The sequence below is a fragment of the Hippoglossus hippoglossus genome, chromosome 16 (genome assembly GCF_009819705.1).
Source record: "Hippoglossus hippoglossus isolate fHipHip1 chromosome 16, fHipHip1.pri, whole genome shotgun sequence".
In the NCBI taxonomy this organism is placed as follows: Eukaryota; Metazoa; Chordata; class Actinopteri; order Pleuronectiformes; family Pleuronectidae; genus Hippoglossus; species Hippoglossus hippoglossus.
In genome coordinates this window covers 14,916,131-14,930,141 of record NC_047166.1, presented here as the reverse complement: position 1 = coordinate 14,930,141, position 14,011 = coordinate 14,916,131, and the positions used below count along the sequence as shown (strand labels likewise).

Below are 14,011 nucleotides of genomic sequence, written 5' to 3'. Positions count from 1 at the left end.
CTGCTTTTACATTTTTATGCCTCCGCACATTTTTTCAGGTTATCCATCCGCCCCATTCTTATGAACGTGATATCTCAAGAATGCCTTGAGGGGATGTCTTTTAATTTGGTACAAATGTTCAGTTGGACTCACGGATGAACTGATTTGATTTTGGTGCTCGAGGGTCAAGGTCACAATGTTTTTAGTCTCTTGAATCTCAAATCTGCCTGTAAGGAACTTCTTCAAATCTAAATCAGTTGTTACTTGGACTCTAATTCTAGTTTTAATTTTATTGAGAAAATAAGTAAAAGATGTTACCTTGACTTCTGGGAAACAGTTTTGGGATTCAATCACTTTTTTGTTTCTTTACTTATTCATTTACTTTACAAACATTAATTTTATCCTCGCACAAAACCAAAAATTTCAGAAACCCCATGTTTGGGTGGAGGGAGACTATAAACATCACAAAGAACGACTCGCATGTTGAGAGTTTGGCCTTTTCTTTCTCCATCTGACGTGTGACAGGAGCGTGTATACAAACAGTGCCAGTGGAATCAGAAATATTCGTTGCAAAAGGGTAATTTATTCCACAAAATACTGCTGGGCTCTTCAACACACACTGGCCCGTGTATGCTAATGTTTGTTAGTCCCAGCTGAGACCTCAACTCCATTACACATTGTGGTTCATGCTTGCAAACTGACTGCAAATATCATGTAAAGGCCGCCATTATATAATATTATATAATAACTAACTGATGCAAGTTACATAATAGGCAGTTTTTTCCCAAAAATTGCCCAAATCAGCAGCACTTTATATATATTGCACTCTACACACATTGGGTGTGATGCATTTTATTATACTGATTACATTATCATATTTTGTATTCCTTATATTTTGTATATATGTATTTGAGCATGTTCTTATATTTTTTTCATATTTTGTATTGTGTGTTATGTGCCTGTGACTCTCCTTGACAGGAAATATTGTCGACTCAAGACAACGTCTCTTTCACTCATCTCGTTTTCCCTTTAGCGTCTCGTCTGAGCTTCTTTTTTTTTTTCCCAGCTCGCTGACAGAGAAACGTGATCAAAGGATGAGGAGAGGAAGGCATGAGCGGAGCAGTGGAGAGGCAGAGTGACGAGGAGTCGAGGACAGGAGGGGATCATTGTGCGGACTCTAACGGGTCTGATGTTTCAAACGAATCCGTATCCTTGGTAACTGCATGGGCTTCATTTGTGAAGCCGAGTGCTAGATAGTATTAGGCTAAGAGAGCTCAGCGCAGCAGACTGCTGTGACTGCTCAGGAGGAGCAGACACACACTGAGAGCGAGGCGCGAGAGAGGCCGTTTAAATAACAAAGCAGAGAGAAACAAGCGCCTCATTAAGAGATTTAGGCTGCTATCGTGTTTATTCTGTGTAAATATGTTATTAAAGTGAAACAGAACTCAAAGAGATGCTGTTAGAGGGAGCTGTGATGATGGACTGAATTACTAGTGAGCTCAAATCTCAAAGTTCAAAGAGGCACATTTTCTTTTCGCTGCTAAAAGCTTCAGCACCACTTATACTAACGTCCACACAAAATGTGGAGAGCAGTCCCACTCTTCGCTAACCAATGAATTTCAGAACATTTCAGAGCATCGGTGAAAGGAAGCGGTGAAATATAAGACTTGGGAATGAGTGAGCGGAGGCTGATTTTATGACGATCCGTCAACAATCATGTGGCGCAAATCAGCGCCAACTGGAGACAAAGCAGCTTCAGACACCTCACGGTGCCGACGAGAAGGACACCGTTGTCTGGAGACAGGTTTTGTGAATGTGGACCCTCTGAGCTACAAGTGTCCACCTACACAGCTCCAGCTCGAAGCTTCTCTCCATCTGTGGGAGCTTTGAAATGCAATGCCGGCATTTGTCTGCTTTCTCATCACATTAATTGGAACCAAACAGATAATTGCTTCAAAATTCCACTCTTGCGTCTTATTCATTGGACAACTACAGAGCCAAAGAACAACCAAAGGAAAACACAACAACCCTGAGAATGACAAGATGAAGAAGAGCATGACTTCAAATGGTCAAAATTCCATCCATTTATTGTCTATAACCAATCCCAGCTGACATTGGGTAAGAGGCAGGGTACAACCTGTAAACTGCAGGGCTAACAAAAGCTGCTTTCCCAACATTGTCCACAACTTTTATGCCAGCCCCCGATGACAATGTCTGGAACATGTCAGAGTGAGTCCATGTGAGAACACAGCATGAAAATGTCTGCAAAATTCCCAGCATGTGAGTGGGCGTGTTGATGAAAAAACTAAAAGAATAGAAATATCTCAGGATTAAAAAGAGGTGCCATACATGTAGACGCCAAAGAAGATATCAACTTGGAAAGACAAGATTCAAGAAAACTTTGGGGACAAGGACCGTTGCCAGTGTCGATGTGCTGTAAAATGCAATTTCCGGACGCCCCTCGTCTGAACGTCACAGACATTTTCCTGTTATTGTGAACGTTCTTCATATGTGAAAGACAAACTCCTGACCCTGGACATTTTTCAGAGTTGATGTCTGACAATGGCTATACAGACTCAGACAACTATTCACACTCACATCCACGGTCAATCTGCATGTCTTTGGACTGTGGGAGAAACTCGGGGAGAACATGCAAACTCCAAACAGCAAGGTCCCTGTGAGTGCTAACCACTGCATAACAATGCTATTGCTAAAAATGATGAAAAACAGATCTAGTTTTATGGCTGGATACTTCTATTGTCAAACTGATATCTAGCCACAAGTATAGTTTTGGTTCCGAGAAACAGTTTGACATTTTGCAAAACATCTCGTTGATCTACTCGGGCTCATTTGGACAAAAGCATCTGCCAAATGAATACATGTAAATACCACTCTGCAGTAGAGGTGCATACCAGCACCTGTAAAGCTTTACAATTAACATTTATATCTCATTTAATCCAGACAAAGATCTGTGTTTAAGGACATCACATTGTGGTTTTAACAGGTTTTTACAGCATGCCAGACTTTTGTTGGCTGGGTGCAGTGACTTTCTCTCGATGATTAAACATAGTTTGAAGTGAGCTTTAGAGGAGCTGGTGGACAGGTTTTTTTTTTTATTTGGACAGAGGAAGGCTGCTGGCAGAAGTTTTATATTTACCCTCAACACACAGTGTGAGTGTTTTGTGTGTCTACCTCAGAGAAAGTTTTGCCAAATATGCCCCAAAAATATCCCTGATTGGAAACCAGACGTTTTTTACTAATTTCAACGGCAAAGTGTTTCAACAGAATCTGAGTTGTGATTACTTTGGACAATCTGCTGATGTGACGAAGAATGACAGGAACGTTGTGGTAAAATGTTTTCTCGAACACTTTCGGGGTGTGACCATCGACAGACTGTACCTTCCTTAATTAGCGAGAGAATAACGCTGCTGTGACAGATGCTCAGAGGAAGTGGACTCCTGGGCAGGAAATATTTACCATGTGAAGCCATGTGAAGCCATGTTCGCGTTCAGGGAGAAACCAGGCAGAGGCAGACGGGATTCTCTCTGAGACTCGAGAGAGATGATGCACACCATCAAGTGTAAAATCCACCAGGAAAAGAAAAAACAAGAGAAGGATGTCTGATGGATCTAGTGAGGACTGAGACAAACCAAAGAACTGGCCGTGGGCTGTGTCGCTTTCTTGTCAGAAGGTTTGTGTGGTTTCACACTAGTTACAGTTTCATCTACACCAATCACTTACTGCACTGTTACAGAGCGAGTGCTGAATATCGACAGCAACACTTTGATCTGAAACAATTGCGAGTCAATAACAGACCAGAGTGCTTGTGATCGAGAGTATGGATTTTACCGTTACCTTATTTATATCTAATTTTAACCATGAAAGGAGAAGGTTCAAGATCATCCCAGCCTCCACCTGTCAGCTTACAAGAAAGACGAAAACATTTTCTTCCTTTTAAAATAAAGGCCTGTAATTACAGGAATGAAGTCTACTTCATTCCTGTAAGTACAGGCCTTTATTTTGAAAAAGCTCAATAGCTCCAAGTGGTCATAAAAATGGATTTTTATGGAATCATTCAGTCGAAGTGAAAACACTCCTAGTCAATAAAAGAGTGTTTTTATCCAGCAACATAAACTTATGACACATTAGAGAATAGAGTCTTTGTAGCACGAAAACAACTTAATAAGACAACAATAAACAAATATAAGAAAACAAATATAAACTTGAATGGCCCTCAACGAGCGTATCCCTCCGCCAAGACCCAAAAGTATTTTTATGAAACGACATTAAAATTCACTAGACCTGAATTTTAATTTTTGGTCTGCACCAAATTGCAAATTGCTCATGAATATCAATTTTCATCAAGATCCTTGAATCATTCCTTGACAAATCTACAAATATGTAAAAAAAAACACAAAAAAAACACCTTATGAGTTAAAGAAAGTAAAAAAAAGGATCAGGATCCACACTAGAATTAAATGGGTTCTTTCCAGTGGCTTCTGTGTAATTTTGTTCACAATCAAACTGACAAATACACAGGGGTGAAAACATAATCTCCTTGGTGGGGGTTAAAAAAGCGTAAATAAAACAATCAAGCTACAATAAGACCTGGTTAATCTAATGTGCCTACTGTGCAAATGTTTGAAATCAATACAGCACAGCAGAAATCAATTACATGCATGCAAAGTGTAGACTAAGGTTGTGTAATTGAAAGACAATGGCAAAAGGAGTTATTGTAATCATGCAACTAATGTTAATGGATGCTGAGGTTAGTACACTACATTAGGTACACTGTATAAGCAGGGGCTGAGTTAAGTGACATAAAGCATGAGAGTTCACAGAGGCCGTGTGTAAACAGATCTTCTTAATAATGTGTTGTGTGTGTGTGATGATGCAGAGCAGGAGCAAACAGATAAGAGCAGTGAGACACAGTGAGGGCAGACAGCAGCAGCAATCATATTGTCTGCACTGTATAATATCATGGAGCAGATACGGAGTGCTCCATTAACTCTGAATGAAAGACTGACTCACTGTTCCGGCACAGAGTTGTGGCTCCACGAGTAATAATGTGGAAACAGACGAGTCAACATCGAAATATGAAACGATGGTTGACCACAGTAAAATATGCTTCTCACAGAGAACCTGAGGAGAACACGTCCTCTGTGCTTTTAGCTAGACAAGTCAGTAAAATATATCTGAATAAAAACAGGCCAGTTGAGCCAATGACTCACACTTGTGCTGAGGAAAGAAATAATAATAATAATAAAAAATATAGCAAAAATTGGCTTATATCTAAACTTAAAAGTAGAGTCACAATTAGCTTATTATTTTAATGGATAACCACCTAATGTGAGAAGTTGTTGTAAATTATATTCTATTGACAGTGAAGTGAAAAATCTCCATAAACAACGGGTGGGGAATAAATTCTGATGATAATTATATTAATAATACATTTTATTTTATTGTTACGATGAGGGTGCAGTGGTTAGCTCGGAAACTCGCTGTGTGGGGTTTGCATGTTCTCCCCATGTCTGTTCAGGTTTACTCCGGATACTCCCCCCCACAGACCAGAGACCTGCAGGTTGGGCTTTGGTTAATTGGAGTTCTGAATGCGAGTATGAACGGTTGCTTGTCTCAGTATGTCAGCCCTGCCATACACTTAACTTCTCTAAGCTGTGTGCACCTCTGATTCACGATGTAGATTAATTAACTTGGTGTCTCTGCTGCTTATTTTATGTGCAACAGGAGTTTCACACTGCTTCAGCTGAGGAGTATTCTCGAGGGTTGGGTTTACTTGCATCACTTGCTCAAGTAACGCAAGTTAACACAAATTAACTTGCAGCCAAGCTCGCACAAGTAACACAACGCGATCAAATTGTCTTCATACGTGAGTGAACACACAGAGACCAAGCTACACTCAGCCCTTGATTATTTTGATACTACATAACAGCCTTGTGACCTGTCCAGGTTGTTCCCCGCTCCACGCCCAATGTCAGCTGGGATTGGCTCAAGCTCCATGCGATCCCCAAAGAACGAGCGTTATTAAAAAAAGGATGGATGGATGGATTATAGTATTGTAACAGAGTCAAAATAATGTTCTCTAGCCAATTTTAAGGGAAAAAGTAGGATGTGAAATATTAAACCGTCATTAACCTAAACGGATGTTCAGCATATATGGCCTGTTTCAGGGAGCAAAGCAGGAATGGAAAAACACATTTAATAAAAGACAGATATACCTGATGGCCTCTCATTCTCTGGAAGTGGCCGATGGTGTCGCTGATGGTATACACCCGCACGTGGCCCATGTGCAGTCGTCCCGATGGGTACGGGAACATGGAGAGGACGTAGAACTTCTTCTTGTTGGAAACCTGAGAACAACAACAGACGTTCAAAACACTGTGCAGAGGTATGAGATGACCTCACTCCATGTGGGAAGAGATCATGAAACTTTAATGCCGACTGAGAGACAGTGATAACAGAGAAGCAGCTCTTTTCTTCAATATCTCTTAGTCTCTTCTGAATGGGTCCTGTATAAAAGTGCATTAACCTGATGGCATCAGGAAAGGAATAATAACTCCTCACACACAGAGCCAGAGCCCTGACTGACTCCTGCTGTATTACCGTTATGAGCCTCTAACAGAGTCTGATTACACTGTCAGAATGTGAATGGTGGCAGTGCTGTTGATTATGGATGGTTTACAGTCGCACGCTGTTACCACGGCAGCACAGTAAGTACCGGTTACACCCAGCTATATACGTGATTACAGGAAACCCGAGTCATGAATTTTTCAATAAATTAATTAGGAGCGGGGCTGTCATGAATTCACTTAATCACTGTCAGCCTCTCACAGACAGACCATTAGGATTTATAATGAGCCTGATCTCCAGGTCTGAGATCAGCCACGGCGCCCGGGACGGTAATAGCTTGGATCATTTAGAAGGATGCTTATTAATCAATTAATCTTGAAAAGAGACTAAATGAGTTTTCAAATGTATAAATAATCAGATCTGTGCACATTGATAGATTTTGACTCACCAAAGTAAAACTACACTTAGCTTAGAATTGACCTGTGGAGCTTTGGTTGGAGGTCGTCAGCCTTAATTTTGACTCATGCGACAGCTCTTTTACAACATGACTGACAGCACAGAACTTAAGGTGAACACTCCTGTCCAGTCGAGTTCAGGTTTCTGAAAACCTACGAGGAGGAAGGATGTTGGTATGCATCAGGGAAGAACCCATAAAGTACTGGTACAAATTCAGATCAAAGGGTTTTCTTTCATTTATTCTAACATTGTGAAACGTTTTTCAGCATTTTCTTTGATTTCTCAGAGAATAATTCATGGGTCATGATGAAAAAAATTAATAATTTGGTGCAGATCCAAATAAAAGTCCAGATGTAGTGGATTTAAACCTGGTAAGGGGGCTTGTTGAGAAATTTTAGTAACACACTTTTTTTACATGCTTCAACATTTTACATTTCTATTTATTATAATTTTTTGTCTATATACATCTGTTCTTGGTTGGAGCAACTGTAAAAATACCCAATTGCCCCTGGGATCGATATAGTACCCTGGTTTTAAATATGATCGTTGTTTTGATTCAATTTGGAATAAGACATTTACATTTTACACAGCAAACCTGCTTGTTCATATATTTTTATAACAACTTGCAAGTTTTTGATCTTGTGCATGAAGGTCTGTCTTAAGTCCTCAACACATGATTCCACAATCCAAAGAAATGTTTTATTCCCTGGCAGCAGAAATTTAGCTGCAAGCAGAACTGAAATGATTTGTCAAATTTATTGATTGACAAAAAATGAATCTACTAATCGTTTATTTTGTTGTTAGAAAGAAAAGATTTGTTGGTTGTACGCTTTTTTGCTGTTATGCTCCTGTAATGTCAATATATTTTGATTTTGAGACATCTGTAAACTTAATCTGGAGCTTCAGAAAGTTATTACTATTATTATTATTTATCAAATATTAATATTATTTTACTTTTAAACGGACCATGTGTGCGGTTTAGTTTTTGACCATAGCATATACACGTTTCTAAAACCAGGAGAGGATGTTCACATGCCCCTAACACTGAGCAGGGATTCTTCAAAAACCTGATCATAACTGGAACTCTGCTGCATCTCTATTTACCCTGATATCAACAAGCTTGACAAGGGCTTTCTTACCTCCTCCAGTGAGTCCTTCTGCCACTGGGCCATAATACGTGGGTGCCACCATTCTTCCACCCTGCGCCGGGTCTCTGTCCGATAGTCCTTCTCCCACACTCCTGTCTCACTGAACAGAGTGCGGCTGCTGGGGGACAAGAGGCGGGGTGCTGGACTCAGGAGAGGAGTCCTGATTCGGACACAGCGGGCTACAGCCACTGGATACAGAGCCAGTCTTCTCGCTGACACCTGCATGGTTCTGTCTCCTGAAACACAGACAGACATTTAATGAGGGCGGACAATGGGATAGTGTGATTGTAAGAAACTAATTCACTCTTTTTTATGTCACTTTAAACCACCAATATACTGATGGTCGGACAAAACAACTAATCTGAAAATAATTGTTCAGTGCAGCCAAACATTGATGAAGCAATGTAGGAAAAACGTTCAAATATTAGAGAGATTATATGTTAGATGTGATGATTCTTGTCAATACATGCCTCTATATATTCAAAATTTTGAATAGTTTTCTAAGAGAATAACCTGATCCTCCTTTCACAATAAAACTGCACTGAAATACTGTAATATATACATTGCTGAAATGAGTCAAATTGATACGACTTACAGAAACACTGAGCTTGTTTTGCAGAACAGTTAAAAACCCTCAAACTTCAGAGATACAGAAAACAACTCTGCAACATGAACTTCAGTCAATGCTCCAAGTAGAAAACAATGCTGCCGAGTACAAGGAAGATATGTTGGCAAGGTGGCATGAAGAAGTCCAAACATCTTATCCACAGAAAGGTGCGACCATGAGATCATAACAGTGGATGACCTTGAGACATAAAAGTGCAACAAAGCCATTTAACAGGCAGCACATCTGGATCCAGATGATTTGGATCTGAGTCCTAATATTTTTTTTTCTCCCCCAGCTGCTGCTATTTTACACTCTGTGTTCTTTGCACCACGTCAGTCACACAGCAGCGTGAGTTTGTGAAATCAGAGGTTTATATGCTGCCTCACAGCCTGTTCTCATGACACCGCCCGCCTGCTCAGAGGGAGGATGACATTCATCAGCTGATTTTCACACACTCAGACACTCAGTCATCTCTCTGCTTCTCATCTGCCCTGCACTTTGAAAATGTAGATTTTGCGTTACAGGATGTCAACCTGGTTAAAAGCTCAAATTGCAAGAAGTTAATGTCCCTCAAGATTTTGTAATTACATGTAGGAAGAAACGATGAAAACAGAATTAATCAGATTAGTGCATAACAAATGACTGTTATTTGTAAAAAAAAATAATTTATGTAGGCTAACTTTAATGAGACTGCAGTTGGGTTTTGCTCTCATGTGGCCCGATGTTGGTCAGACAGTCAACTGCATGTCAGGAAAATGATATCTGACCTAAATTCGTCTTATTTACACACAGACACACACACAAGTACATAAACACAGTTGCCACGGTAACGTAAGAAATCTGTAAGTCTCTGCCTCCTTGGTAAAAGAGGACAATCACCGCTGATCTGACCCGTCAAGAGAACGTTTTCGCTGCCGCTACGCTTCTGAACATCAGGGAGCGAGAACTTTACAGCTGCTGAATAGAAGAAGTGATCATCTGCGTGGCCCGACGCCAGAGTCTGATATAAAGATGTAAATGAGGTAAACAAACATTATGATCCACGGAGAACCCGCTGAACAGGTTGTTCTATTTTCTATCACAGAAGCAGCTCAACCAGAAAGTGCAGAGGTGGGGACATGTAATTCTTCAGGAGAGTGGATTAAAAAAATATGTATTTTCATGAGCAGGTGAAAAAAGACACGTTATGAAAGAGACTTTTAGCAACAAAAGTTTTCATTTAAATGTCTGGAGTGTGTAGGACCTCTACATCATTCACTAAGAATCTGAGCAGCCTGGAGGATTCACTGACCACAGAGGAGAAATGTTTGTGGTAAAACTGTGCACTCTTTCAAGGAGGAGTGTAAAACCAGTGAAAAGTTGTCTCCTCGCCTCCTCATCCTCCTCTCCTCTCCCTCTCCTGTCCACTTGTGTCGTCTCCTCATCCCCCACCTCTCGTCACCCCTCCTTTCCTTTCCTCCTCTCCTCTTTTCCTCAACCCCCCATCCTCTCCTCTCCTCTCATCTCTCCTAGTCTCATCTCCTTCTCACCCATCCTCTCCTTTCCTCCTCGCCTCTCCTCTCCCCACGTGCATTGTGGGAATGTTTTTTTACTAAATTCTCTCGAGTATAACCTGAGCATCGCAGCAGCCACAACTCCCTCAGGCAGGCCGAGGCCCGGAGAGCCGAGCACTCAAGGGGGTGAGCATCTCCGGCGGTGTGACTGAGTGAGTGGGCTGAGGCGAGAGACTGAGAAAATGTTTCTATGGTGACTGGGCTCATCTGCCTGGGCGTCTCTTAGAGAGCGACTGTAAATTTCTGCAAACAGCTCGCTGACAAGAGGAGGACGATAAAGCTTCATCTTTTGGAGAAAATTATTTTCTTGGTACAAGTGTTCTTACTTTAAATCCTACTCTTCTTATAATCCGATATTTATGAAAATTTATAGAAATTTACAATTTAGTTTGTAAATAAGATTAAAAAAATTACTAATATATGTTTACCTTAATCGGGCAAAAGGTTTTGAAGTTTTATTTTGTGAAATAAAAATATACTTTCTACAAAGAAATTAACATATAAAAGTGTCTGAAAGAACAATATATTTAATTATTGAATTAATAAGTTATTCAAACTAATTATTCATATAATCATATTTTTGGTATGAGCAGAAATTGAGGCATAACATTGGTGCTGAAATAAAACAAAAAGTCCCACCAGAAATTGAATTATGCCCACATCATATTATACATTGATGAAACTGAAAATGAGTCTGTCATATGCAATTATATTATATTATTAGATTAGGGGTTTCTGTTGTTCTAATAGTGTGACTGAGTTTTATTGTTTGTCTCTTCCAGATCAAAATGTCCACATTACAAATAATCCTGTCAGAAATTTACAGTGAATAAAAAACTGGAGATGAAATGATGTCGGTAATGTTTTTTTACATTTTACAACCAGCGCTGAATCCATTAATGATCAAATCTATTGTCTGATTGGTCGATTAATCGTTGCAGCCTTATAGCTCTACTGTGTTTCTGTGTGAGAAGATGGCAGGTCGTTGACAAGCAGGACATCTTGTTTTCAGTCAAACACAGTGGTGAACAAACGTAAATGTAACGAGTTAAAGTCTTGACTTACACACATTCATGTGTCTTTAAAGTGAACCTGGTGTTGTTTAGCTGTCAGATGTAACCTCTGGTCTGTCCACACAGAAGCAACCTGTCATCTGTTAGCGTCCGATAAAAACTTTTTGAAATCACCTTCTGTTTCACTTCCGACTCCTGTGTTTCCGCGTTACTGTCCCAATCTCATAAAAGCGATAATCCACAGTGAAACATTCAAGTTCATCTTTTAAATGCGCTGGAAACGACCTGTTTCCTCTCATCACGACTGCACCACAGGCGCCGCCATCTTGCTTTCAATAAACTTTATTAACACGACGTCGGTCGACAACGACAAACCCACGTGGTTTAAACAGGCTGCTTTGATATTCCTTCAATATTAGACTTAGTTACTTGATTCTAACGTTATTATTTCCATGTGTGTGTGGGGGTGTGTGTGCGTGTGTGCGAGTGTGCGTGTGTTTGTAGCTTATATGTCCATACTTATGAGGACATTCCACAACCTGGCAACCCCATCATAAATGTCTTATCATTTTATATTGTTAAAGTCTTAGTAGATACTACGACTTACTAACATTCATAATGCTGTTTCTGCATCTAATGTCTTTATGGAGGTCACTTTTTCTCTTTAGATTTGATTGTATTTTTTAAGTATATCTTTCTGGTTGAACCATTAGGGCTCCTTAAAAAATCTTCCTCTCAGGAACCTAAAGACAAAAATCCCCCCTCCCTAAAACTGCTACAAATCATTGTAGATATCAATATTACTTTGCACTTTACATTCACATTTTCCAATCACTTACTTTTCTATTCATCCGTCTCATCAGTTCTGATCATGAATATCAAATATCCATTTATTTGAACACTTTAAAACACATTGTTTAAATGTATATCTACAATTTTCTAAATCACAAGCATTTATTATTTTCTATATGCTGAATGTTAATGACATTTATTTTGGATGGTTAACACAGTCTGGGATATGGCACTGGTCTGCAACAACCTTTACTTTTTTGCATTAATTTTATTAATTATTTTGTGCAGTATCATTTGAAAAATAAAACTTCCCTCCCAGCACCTCACGGACAAAAATGTCCCCTAAAAGTGTTATTGTTTTTATTTTTTATTTTCCAGGGTCAAATGTTGGCAAGTCAAAGTGAATCAACTCAAATATTAGTCCGTCACAAGAAGAATTACAAGAAAACATGAATAATCATGAGACAAATTTACTGCAGCTCTACAAGTATCTCAGGAGATTCTTTCATTCTACGTGATTTCCTAGAGAAGCACCGTGTCTTTGATGCTACCTCTCAGTGTAAAGTGATAGGTGACTGACAGAGCACCTCCACTCACTTCACCTTCATCACAGAGACATTGAGGAGGAAGATGGAGAGGGGGGGGCAGCGTCTCATCTTCAGTCTCTGTCTTTCTTCGACCTCTCCCTGTGGCTCTCACGTTTGATCTGGCAGAAGAAGTGAGGGAAGACAAGAAGAAGGGGGGTGGGGTGTTATTAGCAGGAGATCGAGACAGTTTCTCAGCCTGACGTCAGAGAGCTAAACTCTGATCCGGCCCTTCCGTCGTATATCAGTGCTAAATGGGCACCTCCGCCCAGGGCACCGCAGGATGTGGGGAGGAAGGAGGAATGGTTCAGGGAAATGGGTTTTTGACACAGTTGAGACTCTAACACTCCACACAAAGCCTGATGAATCAATGCGATTCTCATCTCCTTCTCAGTTCTGTATTTCATGGAGGACTGCAGGCGCTGGAGAACAATGTTTTATCATTTGTTCGTAACGGAACCTTTTTTATGTTCCACTCTAAAATGTATTAATAAATACTCATACTAAACCAATGCAAATGATGGATGGAAAAAGTGGAGGGAGAATGAGGTGAGCTTAAGGTCACAAGTGCTTTTTTAATCTTTAGAAGTATTTGAAATCAACCAGATCTAAAGCACTGAAGCAATGTGACACATGTCAAAAATGTCAGATTTAAACTTTATACATTATACATATATCATACTTTGAATCTAGTGGAGTCAACTGATCTTCCCCCATCAACTCAATGGAAATATGCACGTTTTTTTCAATTCAAATTTGGAATGTCTAGTTTTTATTTTCTAGTCTTTAAAACTGTAAACACAAGTTGTTGCAATTAATGTTCCTGTAACATTGTGGCACATAAGTGAGAGTCATAGGCATCATCATATAACAGGAGCAGATGGAGGCTCCATGTCCTCAGGGAGCGTCTGAGAGAACAAAGCCAGTTTATTGCTGGAAATGCGGAGAAACAAAAACACGAAAATAAAAGATGGAGCCACTTCTGTGAACGTCTCACCGTCTTTCCAGGTTCCAGCTTTGTCTCAGTGCTCCCTTTCTTTGTGTTTGACTCTAATTAACAGTTTTAAAATACGGCTTGGCTTCATTTCTCAGTTTGATGGCAAATTCTTTCATGTATTTTCAGTTTCATGAAAGTTGAGAGTTTTTTGGACCGCTGCATTTCCTCCGAGTCTCGGTTGCAAGCGGCTTCTGTAGTTTTTCAAACAAATCACTTGTGAGAGCAACCAATCATCCTCATTTTCCACCCACATCCGCCCCCCCGATCCCCCCATGACAAACAACCCATGGTAAT

The 14,011-nt window shown here is 40.0% G+C and overlaps 1 protein-coding gene across 1 annotated transcript in view; it reads right to left on the bottom strand.

Moving 5' to 3' along the window:
• lars2 (leucyl-tRNA synthetase 2, mitochondrial) overlaps nucleotides 1-11,702 on the bottom strand; it is a 33,737-nt gene extending 22,035 nt beyond the window's left edge. The window contains exons 1-3 of the mRNA XM_034612061.1: nucleotides 11,519-11,702; nucleotides 8,163-8,407; nucleotides 6,216-6,347 (exon numbers count right to left, since the gene is read on the bottom strand). Of these exons, the coding sequence (XP_034467952.1) occupies nucleotides 6,216-6,347; nucleotides 8,163-8,396 (366 nt within the window). The 5' untranslated portion in view covers nucleotides 8,397-8,407; nucleotides 11,519-11,702. The remainder of the gene's footprint in view (nucleotides 1-6,215; nucleotides 6,348-8,162; nucleotides 8,408-11,518) is intronic.
• Between the last annotated feature and the right edge of the window lie 2,309 nt (nucleotides 11,703-14,011).